This window comes from Aquarana catesbeiana, linkage group LG07, assembly GCF_042186555.1.
Source record: "Aquarana catesbeiana isolate 2022-GZ linkage group LG07, ASM4218655v1, whole genome shotgun sequence".
Taxonomy (NCBI): Eukaryota; Metazoa; Chordata; class Amphibia; order Anura; family Ranidae; genus Aquarana; species Aquarana catesbeiana.
The window spans coordinates 266,715,908-266,732,600 of NC_133330.1; the positions used below are offsets into that span (position 1 = coordinate 266,715,908).

Consider the following 16,693-nt stretch of genomic DNA (forward strand, 5'->3'; position numbering starts at 1 on the left):
TTATGACTGCTAAGTGTAAATGCTGTAAAAGATGTTATGCAAGATTTTAATTTTTCAATTTAAAATCAAGGTCATTAAATTACATCAAATTATAGTACAATACCTTATACTGAAAGCTCCAGAAGTTATCCTTCCCAAATAATAAACTGTATACTTTACAAATCATATTATAAATATTCTGGGTAAAAATAATACAACTGTACACAATGCATTGATTTGAACAAAGTTTATTGATTAGAGAATAAAGTTAGAGGTAAGAGTTTTGTGGCACATGTAAATGTAAGAAAATTATTGATTTGATTTTATATAATTTTTTTTATTTTTTTGTTCATGCTGTTCTGTTTTTTATGTTTGAAGTCCAAAATGCACCTAGAAAAGAAATTTAAATTAGCCACATCAATAAACAACTAAATATAATGCATTCAGTACTGCAGCATTAAGAATATTTTATGTGTATCTCTTATCTGCACATAAGAATATGACACGAATAATATATAGATTTAGAGATGTAACTCTGGGAAGTGTTTTATAAGTAATTAGATTAAATTCAATGCATTTAAAAGTGGAGGTCTTGTTAACAAGATACGGTAATATGAATAATGAGAAAGAACCTCTTAGTCCTTTAACACTGCATCTATTCATGAAACCAAAACCCCCTTCATCATCAATCTCCCAAAACTTAGTGCACTGTGTTGTTATGACTCCATTGCAACAAATACCTTGTCAGAAAAGACAATGAAGGCTGTACATCAAAGTACTAAACTAACAATTTAGCCCGGTTCTCCAGCATGGGCGTCCGCAAATAGGGGCAAGGCAGGGCAGTTGCCCCCCCTGGAATCATCAGGTGTTGTTGCCAACAACAAGCCGTGGTATTTTTTTTTTTTTTTTTAATCAGCCGAGCTGACCCGTTCACCCTGCACTCCGCAGCCTGCTGGGTTGGAACAACACACACCTCCAGCGCCGCGGCCGCGCCTGGTGTGTCACTGTGTGAGCGTGCTGCATGTCCTCCTTCTTCCTCCTCCCTATCCTACTGAGCCGGCAGCGAGGCTCAGCCTGTCACATCTCATCTCTCACACTGCACTGCAGAGTGAGCGATTACGTCACTCCACACACTACTATCTCCACCCGGGCGGTGTGGCAGCTGCACGCTGTGAAGCTGCCCTCCGCTCTCCTCTCCAGACTCCAGCTGCCACCAGATTCGGAACAGGTGGGGAGGGGGTGGTGTCCTGGTATCCTCCGTTGGCCCGAGACCAGGGGGTGGTTGCCATGGTACCGACACGCCACCAAAGAGCTGGTGTGGGAGGACTCACACTGTCTGTGCTGTGCAAGTAAGTATGATAAGGAAGGGGGGTGCAAGGGTGGTCTGCTAGACACAGCTATAGTTAAAATATATATATATATATTGTGTAATATACCTGGTCCACCCCCCCCCCACCAGACCAGCTCACTCAGCTACTGTGCCTATTTATATCTAATATAATATATCTGTGTCCAGCAGCACCCCCCCTCCCCCCTTTATCAGACAGAAAACACTCACTATATTATATTAGCTGACTGAGCCACCCCCACCCTGAGCTGGTCTGATGATGATGATGATGGGGGGGTGCTGCTGGACACAGATATATTATATTAGATATAGGCACAGTAGCTGAGTGACACACCCACCCACCCTGAGTGAGCTGGTCTCATGGGTGGGGGGTGCTGTGTCCACAGTCACCAGGTAGCTGAGCGGAGCCGCCCCAAGCTGGTCTGATAAGGGGGGGTGTCTACAGACCACAGCACAGGTGTAGGCAGACAGTGACCCACATCAGATCCATCCAGCTAGCAGAAGGTCACAGCAGCATCTTGCCATCTTCCCTGCGGCCATCAGATCCGGTCCAGCAAGCAACACGCCGTGTCAGCAGGTCAGTTCCAAAATGCAAGTCAAATCATCAATGCAAATGATGCCATCACCATACAGTGGGATCTCTGGATCGGATCTATCCCTGGGGACAGCAGATAATGAAAAGTGTGGGTGCAGAGCTGCAATGATGTCACTCATCGTGTTGGAACCCTCGGTTAGGCCCCTTTCACACTGGGGCGGTGGGTGCGTCGACGGTAAAGCGCTGCCATTTTTAGCGGCACTTTACCGTCAATTTCACGGTATTCAGCTGCTAGCGGGGAGCTTTTGACCCCCGCTAGCAGCCAAAAAAGGGTTAAAATCACCCGCAAAGCACCGCTGCAGCAGCCACAGTGCCCATTCATTTTAATGGGCAGGAGCAGTGGAGAAGCAGTATACACACCGCTCCAAAGATGCTGCTAGCAGGACTTTTTTTAGCATCCTGGCAGCGCACCGCTCCAGTGTGAGAGCCCTCGGGTTTTCACACTGGAGTGTGAGGAGCGGCTGTTTCAGGGCACTTTGCAGGTGCTAATTTTAGCGTTACAGCGCCTGCAAAGCACCTCAGTGTGAAAGGGATCTTACAGCACAATACTCTGAAGGTCTGGCATGGTATGTTGGACCTTCAGAGTGCATGCGCCAGTGACGTTGCTGGATGCATCTAGTCTTTAACAGTTTAAGCTTTGAATTCTATTATTTTCATATAATTTTGTTATTCAAAGTTGCTAGTTGATTGATAGTTATTAACGGCACTACTGTTGCCAATATATGCAGTGTTATTAGGGAGAAAAAAAATTATTGAGGGGGGTGACATCATGTTATACTGCACCAGGTGACACCAACCCTAGTGACGCCACTGGTTGTTGGCTGCTTGCAGACTATGTGTTGAAATGTCCGCCGTGGACTTTTTTTCCTTTGTCTGTTTCTCTGCTGGCTGCTCTGAGCTCTCCCCCTGATCATCCCCCGCGCTGCAGCAGCAGAGGCGTTGCTAGGGGGGTGCAGGGCGGGGGTGCGGTCCGCACCCGGGTGACACCCGCTAGAGGGGTGACACCCGTGGGTAGCGGCACCGCTAACACTGCACCGCTAATACTGAGGGGGGTCTGCATTGAGGGGGGTGTTTATACTGAGGGGGGTCTGCAGTGAGGGGGGTATTTATACTGAGGGGGGTTTCTCAAACCTTTGCCTGCCTGAGCTTTATGTGATAATGACTAAGCCCCTCCCCTTCATGACATTGTCGAAAAGGGACTGAGCATGGGTGTCCATAAAATTATGCCCCCCCCCCCCCCCCCCGAAAAAAGTTCTGCGGGTGCCCATGTTCTCCAGCCTACAGACCTATGTAAGTGACAGAATCATTGTCTATGGAGGCAATGAAGTCTATGCCTTTTTGTTACAGAATGTGGTGTTGGTAACCACAAGTGTGATGTTGTCGGATGTGTTGTGTATCGGAGCTTATAAAAAGACAGGAAACTGAAAATCTTTATGGTAAATGGTATCACTGAAGGGATCCAAGAAGAAAATCATGAATATTTAGTACCCTCTTCCCTCCTCCATCTCTGATCCACTCATCCACTGCTGTGGTTCTCCTATTCTGACCACCACTCACTCATCAGATTTGTTTCACTTTCTCTGTCCTATGAAATTACCAGGCCTTTCTGCCTCCCCTTTCCTTTCTTTTATCATGTAAATTGCTGTACACACTTCTCTTCCTTTTACCCCCAGATGTCTCCTCTTCCTCCTCCATACCATGAGGCACTTCCCAGGCATTATTCATTTTCTTATATTTTGTGCCACCCTGCTTAGAAACCAAATCTGATTTACACTGAGTAGGTTAACCTGTTTGCCCAGGTGCAATGTTCCCGCCCAAATCCAGCACAACCCCATGTCCTGTGACACTGGCATCACCCAAAGGAATGAAGGATTTTTTGCTTTCTGGTTTTAAATGTCTTTCTTTGGAACCTGCCCTGGCTTGATGACAATGTCATAGTCTGGTGTCTGCCCTGCAACTATAAGCACGAATGTGTGATGTTCTCAACAAAGATGACTATTGTGACTGATACTATCCAAATGTCTGGAAATAAGAAGGAAGATCTACTATGTGCTGCATGTGCAGTCTGCTCATCAATACTGCTGCCACTACCTCCCTTACTATTTTTAAACATTTGGATTGTAAGTAGTGTAAACATTGGCCTTACGTCTGTTGTGGTCATGTCACAAATATATTTTTGGGCAGCATAGTAACTAGCACCGATCTCACAAACTCTAGCAGAACAATGAGTGCAAATTCTACTTCAAAGTATTTTAAAGACATTGTCAGAACCTGGATATAAAACAGTCACATGGGGGTTGATTTACTAAAACTGGAGAGTACAAAATCTGGTGAAGCTACGCATGGTAGCCAATCAGTAGGGATGAGCCCGATGTTCGAGTCGAACATAAGTTTGACTCGAACATCGGGTGTTCGCCCAATCGCCGAATACCAAACATTATGGGGCGTTTGTGGGACATTCAAGCGCCCCTGAAACGCACCATAATGAACGGCGAGGCCGTCAATGCACTACAAGATCGCAGTGCATTGACGGCTGATGATTGGCCAAAGCATGCACCTGACCTGCATCCTTTGGCCAATCACAGCGCGCTCTGCTATGAGAGCCATGATTGATCAAAGGCAGGGTCCCTTTAGCCAACCATGGCTCAGGGGGCTGAGTCCATGACCCACACTATGTAAGGCTGCTTACATGGCAGCCGTACATAGTTTTATGAATGAGAGCAGCAAAATTAAATTTCTAAAGGAAAAATGTCATTTAAAACTGCTTGTGGCTGTAATGTATTGCCGGATCCCGCCAATATAGATAAAAGTCATTGAAAAAAATTGCATCACCCCCCACCCCCAGTCCATTACAATCCCTTTGGGGCTGGTATAGATATTAAGGGCAACCCTGCGCAAAAATTAAAAAAAAAAAATGCGTGGGGGTCCCCCCCAAAATCCATACCAGGCCCTTCAAGTCTGGTATGGATTTTAAGGTGAACCCCACACCAAAATAAAAAAAATGGTGTGGTGTCCCCCCCCCCAAAATCTATACCAGACCCTTATCCAAGCACACAACCTGGCAGACCACAGGAAAAGGGGGGGCAAAAGAGTGCCCCCCCCTCCTGAACCGTACCAGACCACATTCCCCCAACATGGGGAGGGTGGTTTGGGGTCCCCATTGCCCGGTGGTTGCGGGGGTCTGCGGGCTGGGGGCTTATCAGAATCTGGAAGCCGCCTTTAACAAGGGAACCTCCAGATCCCGCCCCCCCATGTGAATGGGTATCGGGTACATTGTACTTTGACTCATTTCCCCCAAAAAGTGTCAAAATTGTAAAAATGATAGTAGACAGTTTGGGACAAGTCCTTTATTAACCACCAGGCCATTTTTTACGATACGGCACTGCGGCACTTTAACTGACAATTGCGCGGTCGTGCAACGCTGTACACAAACAGAATTGACGTCCTTTTTTTCCCTAAAATAGATCTTTCTTTTGGTGGTATTTGATCACCTCTGCGGTTTTTATTTATTGCGCTATAAACAAAAAAAAGAGCGACAGTTTTGAAAAAAAAAAACAATATTTTTTACTTTTTGCTATAAAAGATATCCCCAAAAATGTTTTTAAAAAACAAATTTCTTCCTCAGTTTAGGCCAATATATATTATTCTACATATTTTTGGTAAAAAAAAAAAAAAAATCGCAATAAGTGTATATTGATTGGTTTGCGCAAAAGTTATAGCATCTACAAACTATGGAAAAGATTTATAGCATTTTTATTATTATTTTTTTTTGTACTAGTAATGGTGGTAATCTGCGATTTTTAGCGGTATTGCGACATTACGACGGACAGATCGGACACTTTTGACACATTTTTGGGACCATTGACATCTTTACAGTGATCAGTGCTCTAAAAATGCACTGTTTACTGTGTAAATGTCACTGGCAGGCAAGGGGTTAACACTAGGGGGCGATCAAGGGGTTAAATGTGTGTTCCCTGGGTGTGTTCTAACTGTGGGGGGATAGGAGTCATTAGAGGAAGAGACATATAATTTTTCCTACTTAGGATGATAGAGACGATATGTCTTTTCTCTCCTGACATTACAGGGATTTGTGTGTGCACATGCACGCGACTGCTATCGCCATTAAAGGTACAGGCGTACCCGTACAGTGATTCACGGGAACTAACCACTTTGCCAATGTATATCGGCGTGAACTGGTTGGCAAGTGGTTTAAAAAAAAAGTGTCCCGCGATGTCCATTCATCTTCGATCACAGCGTCAGACGGACCGGAAAAAAACCTGAAAAACTCTGCCGCCATGGCTTTTTGCATTGACAGTGATATAAATGGGTGACCCCGCCCCCTCACATGATGTCAGAGGGGGGCGGGCGCAGCCACTTAAGTCAACAGGTGGCCACGTTCTCAGCTATATAATAACTGTCAAACCAAAAAGTCTGAAGTTGGCGAGAGCCTCCCATCAAGGCAGAGTTTTTCCATTTTTTTTTCTCGGGTCTTTGGACGCTGTGATCGAAGCTGAATGGACATCACGGGACAGTTTTTTTTTTTCATTTTTTAATAAAGGACTTGTCCCAACCTGTCTACTGTCATTTTTACCATTTTGACACTTTTTTGGTAAATATGTAGGGGTACAATGTACCCGATACCCATTCACATGGAGGGCCAGGATCTGGGGGTCTGGGGCATTTTTCATGTTCGTGTCCAGACTTTCGCACAAATTTTTTGCCTGTTCGCAAGTTCTGGTGCAAACCAAATCGGGGGGGGGTTGGGTGTTCGGCTCATCCCTACTAATCAGCTTCTAACTTCAGCTTGTTCAATTAAGCTTTAAAAAATGGAAGCTGATTGGTTTCTATGCAGAGTTGCACCAGATTTTGCACTCTCCAGTTTTTTAGTAAATCTAGTTTGTAGAAATAAAGAACCTTTTTGTCAATCGGTGCTGCTTCAAATAAACTGCTCTCTTGCAAAGTGTCAGCAACAGGCTCTAATACAACAAGCAATGATCTAGGAACAACTATTTTTGCAGGAATAGTTGCTACTTTTAATGCAGAGTTCAAAAAGAGGTGTACATTTATTAAACAGAGATAATTTATCTCTTTTTAGTTCTCAGCAGTTCTCAGAGAAAAATCTTCTCCTCTGGCACCCTGTTTATGTAGCTAGATATCTATGATATTACAGAGATATCTATGTAATTACAGAACAGCTGAGTTTAAAAAGTGAAACCAACGTTAAAAAGATGGTGTATTTATACATTCTATACTTTGTCCCCTTTTTATTGCGCATTTTGGCATTTATGCGCATTTTGCAGTTTTTACCATGCTGTATTTTTTTTAACACGCATCTGGCATGGATTTTTTTATTGTGCATTTTGCCGCTTTTCTTAACACACATTTTGGCACGTTAACGTACATTTTGGCACATGTTATTTTAACACTCAGTTTGGTGTGGTGTGTAACGCACATTTTGGTGTTTCATAGCATGTATTTTGGCACTTTTGTTAATGTGCATTTTAATTTGGTTTTTATGCTTATTTTGGCAAACAGCACATTTGCTAGCCACTTTTGGGGTGCCATTAACAACTAATGGCACCACAACCATAACATGCATTTTGCAGGTAAAAAGTGAGTAAAAATACATGTTACAAAAGCACCAAAATGCACATAAAAATGTGCTAAAATGCTCAAAAAAGGTCCAAAAATCAAAATTTAACATTTTTGGGGATGGAACCTTGTGTGTTTTTTCAATTTTTTTTTGAATTTTGGCATGTTGGTAGCGCTTTTTTGTCAAATGACAAAATGTGCAGCAAAATGCATGTTTGCTAACTGCATTTGGGATGCCATTAATAATGAATGGCATCAGGGGCGTGGCGTCCAAGCTCGAAGATGGCCGCTTAGCTTCCAAGCTCCGCCACACCACCGGGGGAATCCGCTTCCATCGGAGCAATCAGAGGTGCCATCCTCTTTCATCCAACCCATCAGAGTATACTATACCACCAGGGATGCCGAGGAGAAGAAAAGAAGCTCCGCCGCAGCTCAGTAAGCTGCCGGGGCACTTCTCCACCTCAGCACGGCCTCATCAAAATGGCGCCCAGCCGAAGCGTAAGATGAAACAGGCCGCATCCACGATCTATTTGAGCGGCACCGATCCACAGTATCCGCACAGCGGATCGTCCTCAGCGGCATCCACCCCCACTACCAGGAGTCCTGCTAAGTCCAGACAGAGGACATCCTCTCCACAGGAAAATCGGCCGCAGCAAGACATGGAGGTGAGCGCACACACTACCTCACATTTTCAGGCCTCAGCAGCCCGACCCCATAGCGGGATTCCCTACCTCAGGGCAACCTGTTTCAGACACTGTACTCAAAGAGATGCTAATGTCCCTGAGGTCATCTCTACATCAGGATATGTTGCAGACAGTACAAAAATGTCAGGCAGAAGTACATTCACTAGGAGAAAGGGTAGATCAGATTGAGAACACTCTGGACTCACATGCCTCCTCTTTCAACAAAATGGTGGATGCTCATACCATTCACTCAGATGAAATTTCCTGGATCAAAGATAAATTATCTGACCTTGAAGACAGATCCAGAAGGAATAACCTCAAAATAAGAGGCATTCCTGAATCCATCCCTGCGCTACAACTACCGCAATATGTCCAAGACTTATTCACAGCGCTGCTCCCCGCAATGTCTGTGCTGGAGCTCACGGTAGATAGGGTGCACGGAATACCAAAACCGTCTTTTTTGCCCGATGATATACCCAGAGATGTTCTGCTACGGCTCCATTTTTATAAAACAAAAGAAACCATTTTGGCTTCATTCCGTAACCCCGATCAGCGCCCACCTCAATATGTCTCTCTACAGCTACTCCCTGATCTGTCTAGGCATACCTTCCAGAAACGCCGTAATTTAGCTAATCACACATAACGGCACGACTACCACGGTCTCTACCATGGAAGAAGGTCTGCATATCCTCAGGCAATGGGGAATACTGTCGGAAGCATCTCCGTCTCCTATACAAGTTGACTCTCCTCAATACATGCAGGCAGAATGGCAGGTGGTGAAAAGAAAGAAAAGTGACAAAAAACCTGCTCAACTGCCTGATCGCTCCTAATCGATTTACTCAATCCTTATGTCTACACTCCCCCAGTGAAGGCACACTTGGAAATTTTTCCAATACCCCTCAACCTTATTGAACAGTGTTTATGGATCAAGAATCCCCCTGTGGATTCTCCTATCACCCTGTAACCTTTCTTTTTTCTCCCTTTAACTTGTTTTGTTCTTTGTTTCTCATTGTTTTTATGGATCATCAACCATTTACAGAGCCATACCCAACTACGCTATTATGGAAAGGAACCTGCAACTTTTGCAATCCACCTGTCCGCTTCAAGGGACACTCCAGAAGCAAAGCCACCCTGGAACAGAAGTCATTCATCAAGCGTGAGTACTATCAACCCTTGACATACAGCATACCTTCCAATATGCCTAATGCCAGTTAAAATACTATCCATCAACGCCCATGGCTTAAACCACCCAACCAAGAGAGCATCTCTTTGGAAAGAAGTTGACTCTTCCCAATGCAATATTCTATGTGCCCAAGAGACACACTTCCATCATGCAGCCTCACCAAAATGCTCTCATAGAAATTTCCAACACTACTTCTCCAGTATGAATGCAAAAAAGAGAGGGATTATGGTAGCTATTAAAGACTCTATATCGTTTCAACTTCACTCCGAAATATCCGACGAAGCAGGCCGGTACCTCATTATTGTATGCGACATTAATTCCACCCGTTATACTCTTGTGAACGTGTATGTTCCTAATACCAAACAAATTCACTTCCTGAACAGATTGATGAAAAAGCTGAAAAGAATCCAACAAGGTTCCCTTATAATTTGTGGAGACTTCAATATTACTCCTGATCCACGCATGGACTCTACCTCGACTTATTCCAAAAGATCTCCTTCTCTAAATTTCTTCCTAAGATCGCATGATCTGTTCAATAGCTGGTGCTGAACGCATGCTAATGAACGAGACTTCACATTTTATTCTCATAGACATTGCATTTATTTGAGGATCGATCTGGTCCTAATGGACAAGTGGTTGCTTCAAAAAGTAACTCAAATTAAAATCAATAACATTACTTGGTCGGACCACGCTTCTATCCTCCTGACACTTGGGTATAAATACCCTACTAACGGGGCATTCATATGGCGCGCCAGCCCTCAAGTAATACAAACATCAGCCACTAAAATTGTTAGAAAACCACTTGTCTAATTACTTCCAGATCAATTCCTCTTCCACAAATGATCCGTTTGTTCTTTGGAATGCCCACAAGGCCTACATTAGAGGTATATTTATTCAATTGGCCACAAAACTTAAAAAACAGAGACAGCAGCGGCTTGATACCCTTCTCGCAGATATCAAATTTCTAGAGGATCTAGATAAAAAAAAACCTACACGCCACGTTAGTGAACAACTGACAGCTCTGCGACACAATCTCAGATTAGAATTGCTTCATTCCTTTGAGCAAAAGGAACGACAACTTAAAATGTCATTCTATTCGACCAGTAACAAAGCTGGAAAAGAATTGGCTCGCAAACTACAAGCCCAACGCTTCAAAACTAAAATGCCTTACATCATTAGCCCTACCTCCAAACAAAAAGTATTTGACCCCCAAAGTATTGCCAATGCATTTAGCGAATACTACGGGTCCCTTTACAATCTTAATCAAGACAGTCATATTGACCAGCCGTCAAAAAGAGCTATAAATGATTTCCTAAAAGATATTAATTTACCTAAACTCTCCACTTCTCAAATTCAAGCCTTAAATTCCCCTTTCTCACTATTTGAGTTAATGAAAGTTATTGACATTCTCCCCACCAATAAGTCACCATGACCGGATGGTCTGACAGGGGAATATTATAAGACTTTTAAACACTATTTAGGGCCATACCTCCTTAAGGTATTTGAAGCCGCTGCTGCCTCATCTTCTTTTCCATCTGAGATGTTAGAAGCTTTAATAGTTACGTTGCCTAAACCAGGGAAGACACCGGATGCTCCTCAAAACTTTAGACCGATTTCCTTATTGAATACCGATCTAAAGCTTTATGCTAAAATGATAGCAATAAGGCTAATTGACATTCTCCCTACTATAATCGACCCAGATCAGTCTGGATTCACCAAGGGCAGACAAACATCTGATACTACCAGAAGATTAATAGATGTGATTCATATAGCTAAGAAGCTCAGGACGCCTTCTCTGCTTCTTGCTCTGGATGCAGAGAAGGCGTTCGACAGAGTACATTGGACATATCTCGCAAGCACATTGGAAAAATTTGGTTTTACAGGCCACATAATGTCTGCAATACTATCTCTATATACTTCACCATCAGCCCGGGTATACACTTCCGGTATGCTATCTAAACCTTTCAAGATCACAAATGGCAACCTCTTAATGGAACCCCTAGCAACCAGCATAAGGCAAAACCCTAATATACAAGGCTTTTCCATCAATAACCGCAAACATGTCATAAGTCTCTTCGCAGACGATGTGATCCTCATGTTAACTAATCCGGTGTCATCCCTACAACATGTTTCTCAACTACTACATGAATATGGTACAATATCATATTACAAAGTAAACGAAACCAAATCTTATATATTGGATCTTGGTGTAGCAGCAAACGATAGAACAATTCTGCAAAACAGATACCCGTATGTATGGGACTCCCATGAAATAACTTATTTAGGTATTAAACTAACATCCCAACCTACACAACTATTTAATGCTAATTACCTTCCGTTGATATGTTCATTAAGTTCGGGTCTCCAGTCCATAAGCAAACACACATTGTCTTGGTCAGGTAGGTTGGCTGCCTTTAAAATGCAAATCCTGCCGCAAATACTCTATATATTTCGTACAGTTCCCATTCCAGTCCCTCGACAACACTTTAAAGGGGTTGTAAAGGTAAAAATTTTTTCACCTTAATGCATTCTATGCATTAAGGTGAAAAAACTTTTGACAGTACCGCCGCCCCCAGGCCCCCCGTTTTACTTACCTGACGCCTCGAATCTTCGCTGCTCGTCCTCATCATCTTCATTGCAGCTCAGCCTGGTCGCTGATTGGCTGCAGTGGATGGACTGAAAGCAGCGCAGCCATTGGCTCGTGCTGCTGTCAATTACATCCGATGACGCGGCGCGCCGGGGGGCGGGGCCGAGTGATACAGCGAGCGGCTATAGCCGCCGGCTGTATCACGGGAGCGCGCCCGCAAGCACTCACCACCTTGCGAGGGAGCTCGCATTAAGGTGGTAAATGCTTGCGGGGAGGAGCTGAAACAGCCGCCGAGGGACCCCAGAAGACCAGGTTCGGGGCCATTCTGTGCAGAACGAGCTGCACAGTGAAGGTAAGTATAACACGTTTGTTATTTAAAAAAAAAAAAAAAAAATTAACTTTACAACCCCTTTAATACTTTACAATCCACACTTTCTAGATATTTATGGGAAGGCAAAAAAGCCAGAAGCGCTCTAACCAAGCTCCGCAAAACAAAAACAGCAGGAGGGGTAGGCCTACCGATATTAGCTGATTACCATCTAGCTGCAATCCTAGCACAACTAAGAGGGTGGTTTCCCCACCACCAAACACCACTTTGGTGCACTATTGAACAATCTACAATACCAGGAGGCAACCATTATGATTATTTGTTAGCTTTTATGCATCTTAAATCCAAACCTTCTGACCTCTCTCTCCCAATTCTAGCAACACTAAACTCATGGAAGACCTTGATAACTACCAAATCAAATTCATCTCCTACCAAATCTCTGTCAATCTCTATATCAACATTGGCTCTATTGATCCCAGATATACCCTTGACTAAATGGATAGCGAAGGGAATACAATGGGTTTCGGACGTACACTCTGGCACTAATGCTAGATCATTTGACGATCTACAATCGTCATATGACCTACCTATTTCAGAACGATTTCAGCATTTCAGAATTGCTTCTTATCTCAAAAAACATGACATCAAATACAACTTATTTTGGCAGATTCATGTATACTTAACTGCCAGACTGCCTCGTAAAGGAGGTATATCATTATTCTACACTTATCTCCGTGATAAAAACATATTCACCAAAACGAACTCCATGCTAGCATGGGAAAGAGATCTTAACGACTCCTTTTCCCCACAACAATGGCACAAGGCTTTGCAACATATACATTCGGCTACCAAAAGCACCAACCTCTGGGAACTCTCACATAAGATTACACAACGTTGGTATTTAACACACAATCGATTAGCTAAATTTGATCGCTCCACACCTTCCACCTGTTGGAGGAATTGTGGGCAACCAGGCACTAACTATCACATCCTATGGGAATGTGAACACCTGACCTCATGTTGGTCCCACATCTTCAAAAACCTGCGTCAAACAACGGATCTAAATATACATAATTCCTCTTCATTAGCCATCCTAAACATAGGCATAGAAGATATCCCGCCATTATACAGACAATTTACTATTCCCTTATTCCTAGCAGCCAAATTAGTAATATTAAGAAAATGGAGATCGTTAAACCCACCTGAGATAGAAGAGACTGTAACTACATTATCTTTGCATTACACTTATGAGAAGATGCTAGCATCCATTAGTTGAAAGTATGACACATTTCTCCCACGCTGGCAACGTTGGATCAATTGGTACAATACCCATCGTAAATCAATAAAATCTCACTTAATATCACTAGGGTGAATTATCTCATGCTTTTCTGCTCTTTAAGACCCTTATCCTTCCTTTTCCATATGGCTTCTGAAGTGATCCTGTATAATACATACATTAGTTACTTTTTACTAGTTATGAGCTATACGCTCTTGTTATATGAATGCTAACAGATATAAAATGGTTAATACTGCTGTTGACACATAGGCATGTGGAGGCTGTACCTCCACTGGGCCACAGTTAGTTCCCAAATGGGGTGACTAATGAAGGTATATAGTCTCTCCTGCCTTTCTCTACTCCTCATAATTCAAGGAATTGTATTAAGGCTGCAAAGTTATATGAATCTGTTAGCCTCTATTGTTTTTTTTTCAGTTTATGATATCTACTGCTATATGTAAACATGATGTATATCTTTGTAAACTGACAAAATTTTAATAAAAATGATTTAAAAAAAAAAAAAAATGAATGGCATCCAAAAGTGCATTGCGTAATTTGACACAATTTTAGTGCAATTCGGAATTGCACAATTCTGCCAACAATTCTCCATTGCTCAGATGTGAGTGGATCCTAAAAGACATTATAACTATACTGTGTGTGTGTGTGTGTGTGTGTAAAATATATATATATATATATATATATATATATATATATATATATATATATATATATATATATATATATATATATATATATACACACACACACTGTATACATATAATACATAAACCTATATAACACACAAAATATCAGTCGCATAAAATTACTGATCCCAGCGCTCATAGAAAAAAGGGGTCATGCACATTCAGCTGCTGTTATAAATAAATCAAATAGTATACAATATGCAAAAAGGATATAAAATCATTCTAGCATTAACCTCCCTGGCGATAATCCCGAGTCTGGCTCAGGGTGAGATTTCAGTACCAAAAACAGTAACCCCGAGCCAGACTCGGATCGCATTGCATGATCCAGGAAGAGCTTTCTTACCTTGTCCCATGGATCCTGCGATGTCTCCACGCTGTGATCTGCGAGCCGCCGTGTCTCGCTGGATTCACAGTGCCGAGCTCCGTTCCCTGCGAGTGTTGCGACGCACGGGGAAGGAGTTCGGCGCCAAATTCAAAAAGTAAAAAACACAGTATAGATACAGTATACTGTAATCTTACAGATTACAGTACTGTATCAAATAATTACGCATCCCTTTTGTCCCTAGTGGTCTGTCCAGGGCCCTGCATGCAGTTTTATATTAAAAATTTATATTATAAACAATGTTCTTTCTGCCAGAAAACTGGAGATTGTCCATAGCAACCAAAAAATGTCCGTTTACATCAAAAGTGCTTTTAGACCAGCTAGAAAACAGCGATAATAAATTAGAATCGCTTGCAGAATTGAGCGATAGTGATTTGTGGGGAAATTCGTCATCAAACACTGAAAGTAATGACAGCGATAATTCTGCAACTGAGCAAATTTCAGTGTTTTTGATTTGATTACTTTATTGAATAATTTTTATTATTATTACATTATTATTTCTTATAATTATTTATAGTTATTTATTATATTATAATTTATGATTTCGTTTTTCAAACTTTATCATACCCGGGATGTTTACTAGTCTCTTGTTTGGACAGATTTAAGTGAGTTATTCCTAAGAATTATAGGCCTACAATATAAAACGCTAAATTTCCATGCAAAATATTGTACCGCTTTCAGCAACTAAAATCTGAAATAATCATACCAACAGGGAGGTTAACAGCACTCTCTCAGTACTAAACCAGTGTTAATTAAGTCGACTAAAACCGACTAAAACATTTTAGTCGACTAAAATACGACTAAAACTAAAACAACCGAGATGACTAAAATACGACTAAAACAAAAAAGCCATTTTAGTCAATAGACTAAAATGGGACTAAAACTAAAATGCCATTTTAGTCAAAAGACTAAGAATAAGACTATGTGACAAATGAGAAAACTCAGATCTACGCGCCCCTCTCGAGTTTTCACCACTGCGCTCAAATGCCAGGTAGAAGGGTGCTTATCCCCTACAAAAGAAAAAGACCTAATGGAATAACTATAGAGCTGCCACTTTAAAGTAAAAAAATGTGCTATGCAAACCTTTCTATTGTTTACAAGTCATCCTAGACTATATTGGTACTTGCAAAACAGAAAAAGTGGCGCTAAATGGCGGTATACCTCCTAGCTGTTGCGAAAAATGGTGATCTAGTGTTCTACCAAACAATGTGTACAAATAAAAAGTGAAAAACATTCATGAAAAATCTTATCAGTGTGAGAAAATAGAAAAAATATATAGAATCCCTGTAAAAGTGTGTCATACACACAGCAATATATATTGTATACTAATATAAAACGTGAAATATAAATGATATAAGTCCATAAAGATTCCACAGGCAGGACACCGTGCAGGAAAGGTGAGGTATCTGGAAACAATCCACCAATTCACTCAGTGTTAGTGATTCCTCTCCCCTTGAATTCAACACTCACCAGCTCCATATGCCTCACACTCTCGTGTTTTGGCAATAAGGCATAAGTATAAGGTTGATCAATAGAGGGTCAAAGGATCCAGATTCTTTAATTATCCAAGTGTCACCTCAATTCATAAAAAGAACTCAAAATAGTGTGATACCGTAAAATATATAAAATTTATTCAACTTAAAACTTCAATCATTACACTCACAGGAAAAACTCTTGATTCAAGCCAAACTGACACTGCAAAGCAAATCCAAATAAAACCGAATCCTCCTCTGTGAAACGCCCAGCACCACTGTGAGAATGAGGGTCACGGCGGACCTCAAGAAGCAGCGTTGGATAAGTTCTCACCCCTCTCCGCTGACAATCTAAAGATGTGGATCACCTGCTGGCAACAAAGCCCGGGGGGCAGCTCCTCTGAAACGTTTGAAGGCTCCCGCCGATGCACGGAGATCCGCAACCAAGTCCCCGTCCGTCACTAATGATTACTGATAGGTGCCGTACAGCCACGCCCCGACATGTTTCGTCATATCAGACTTCCTCATGGGATTGGCTGTACGGCACGGCACCTCCTACCCTTA

General features: G+C 42.2%; 1 protein-coding gene across 8 annotated transcripts in view; it reads right to left on the minus strand.

Annotated features, from left to right (window-relative positions):
* Positions 1–211: 211 nt before the first annotated feature.
* The window catches only part of LOC141103571 (uncharacterized), a 142,709-nt gene continuing 126,227 nt past the window's right edge, over positions 212–16,693 (minus strand). For all 8 annotated transcript variants that reach the window (XM_073593306.1, XM_073593311.1, XM_073593310.1 and 5 more), the window contains one exon: positions 212–369. Coding sequence is in view for 3 of the 8 variants with exons in the window: in XM_073593310.1 (XP_073449411.1) it covers positions 346–369 (24 nt within the window). In the remaining 5 variants the exon portion in view is untranslated. The remainder of the gene's footprint in view (positions 370–16,693) is intronic.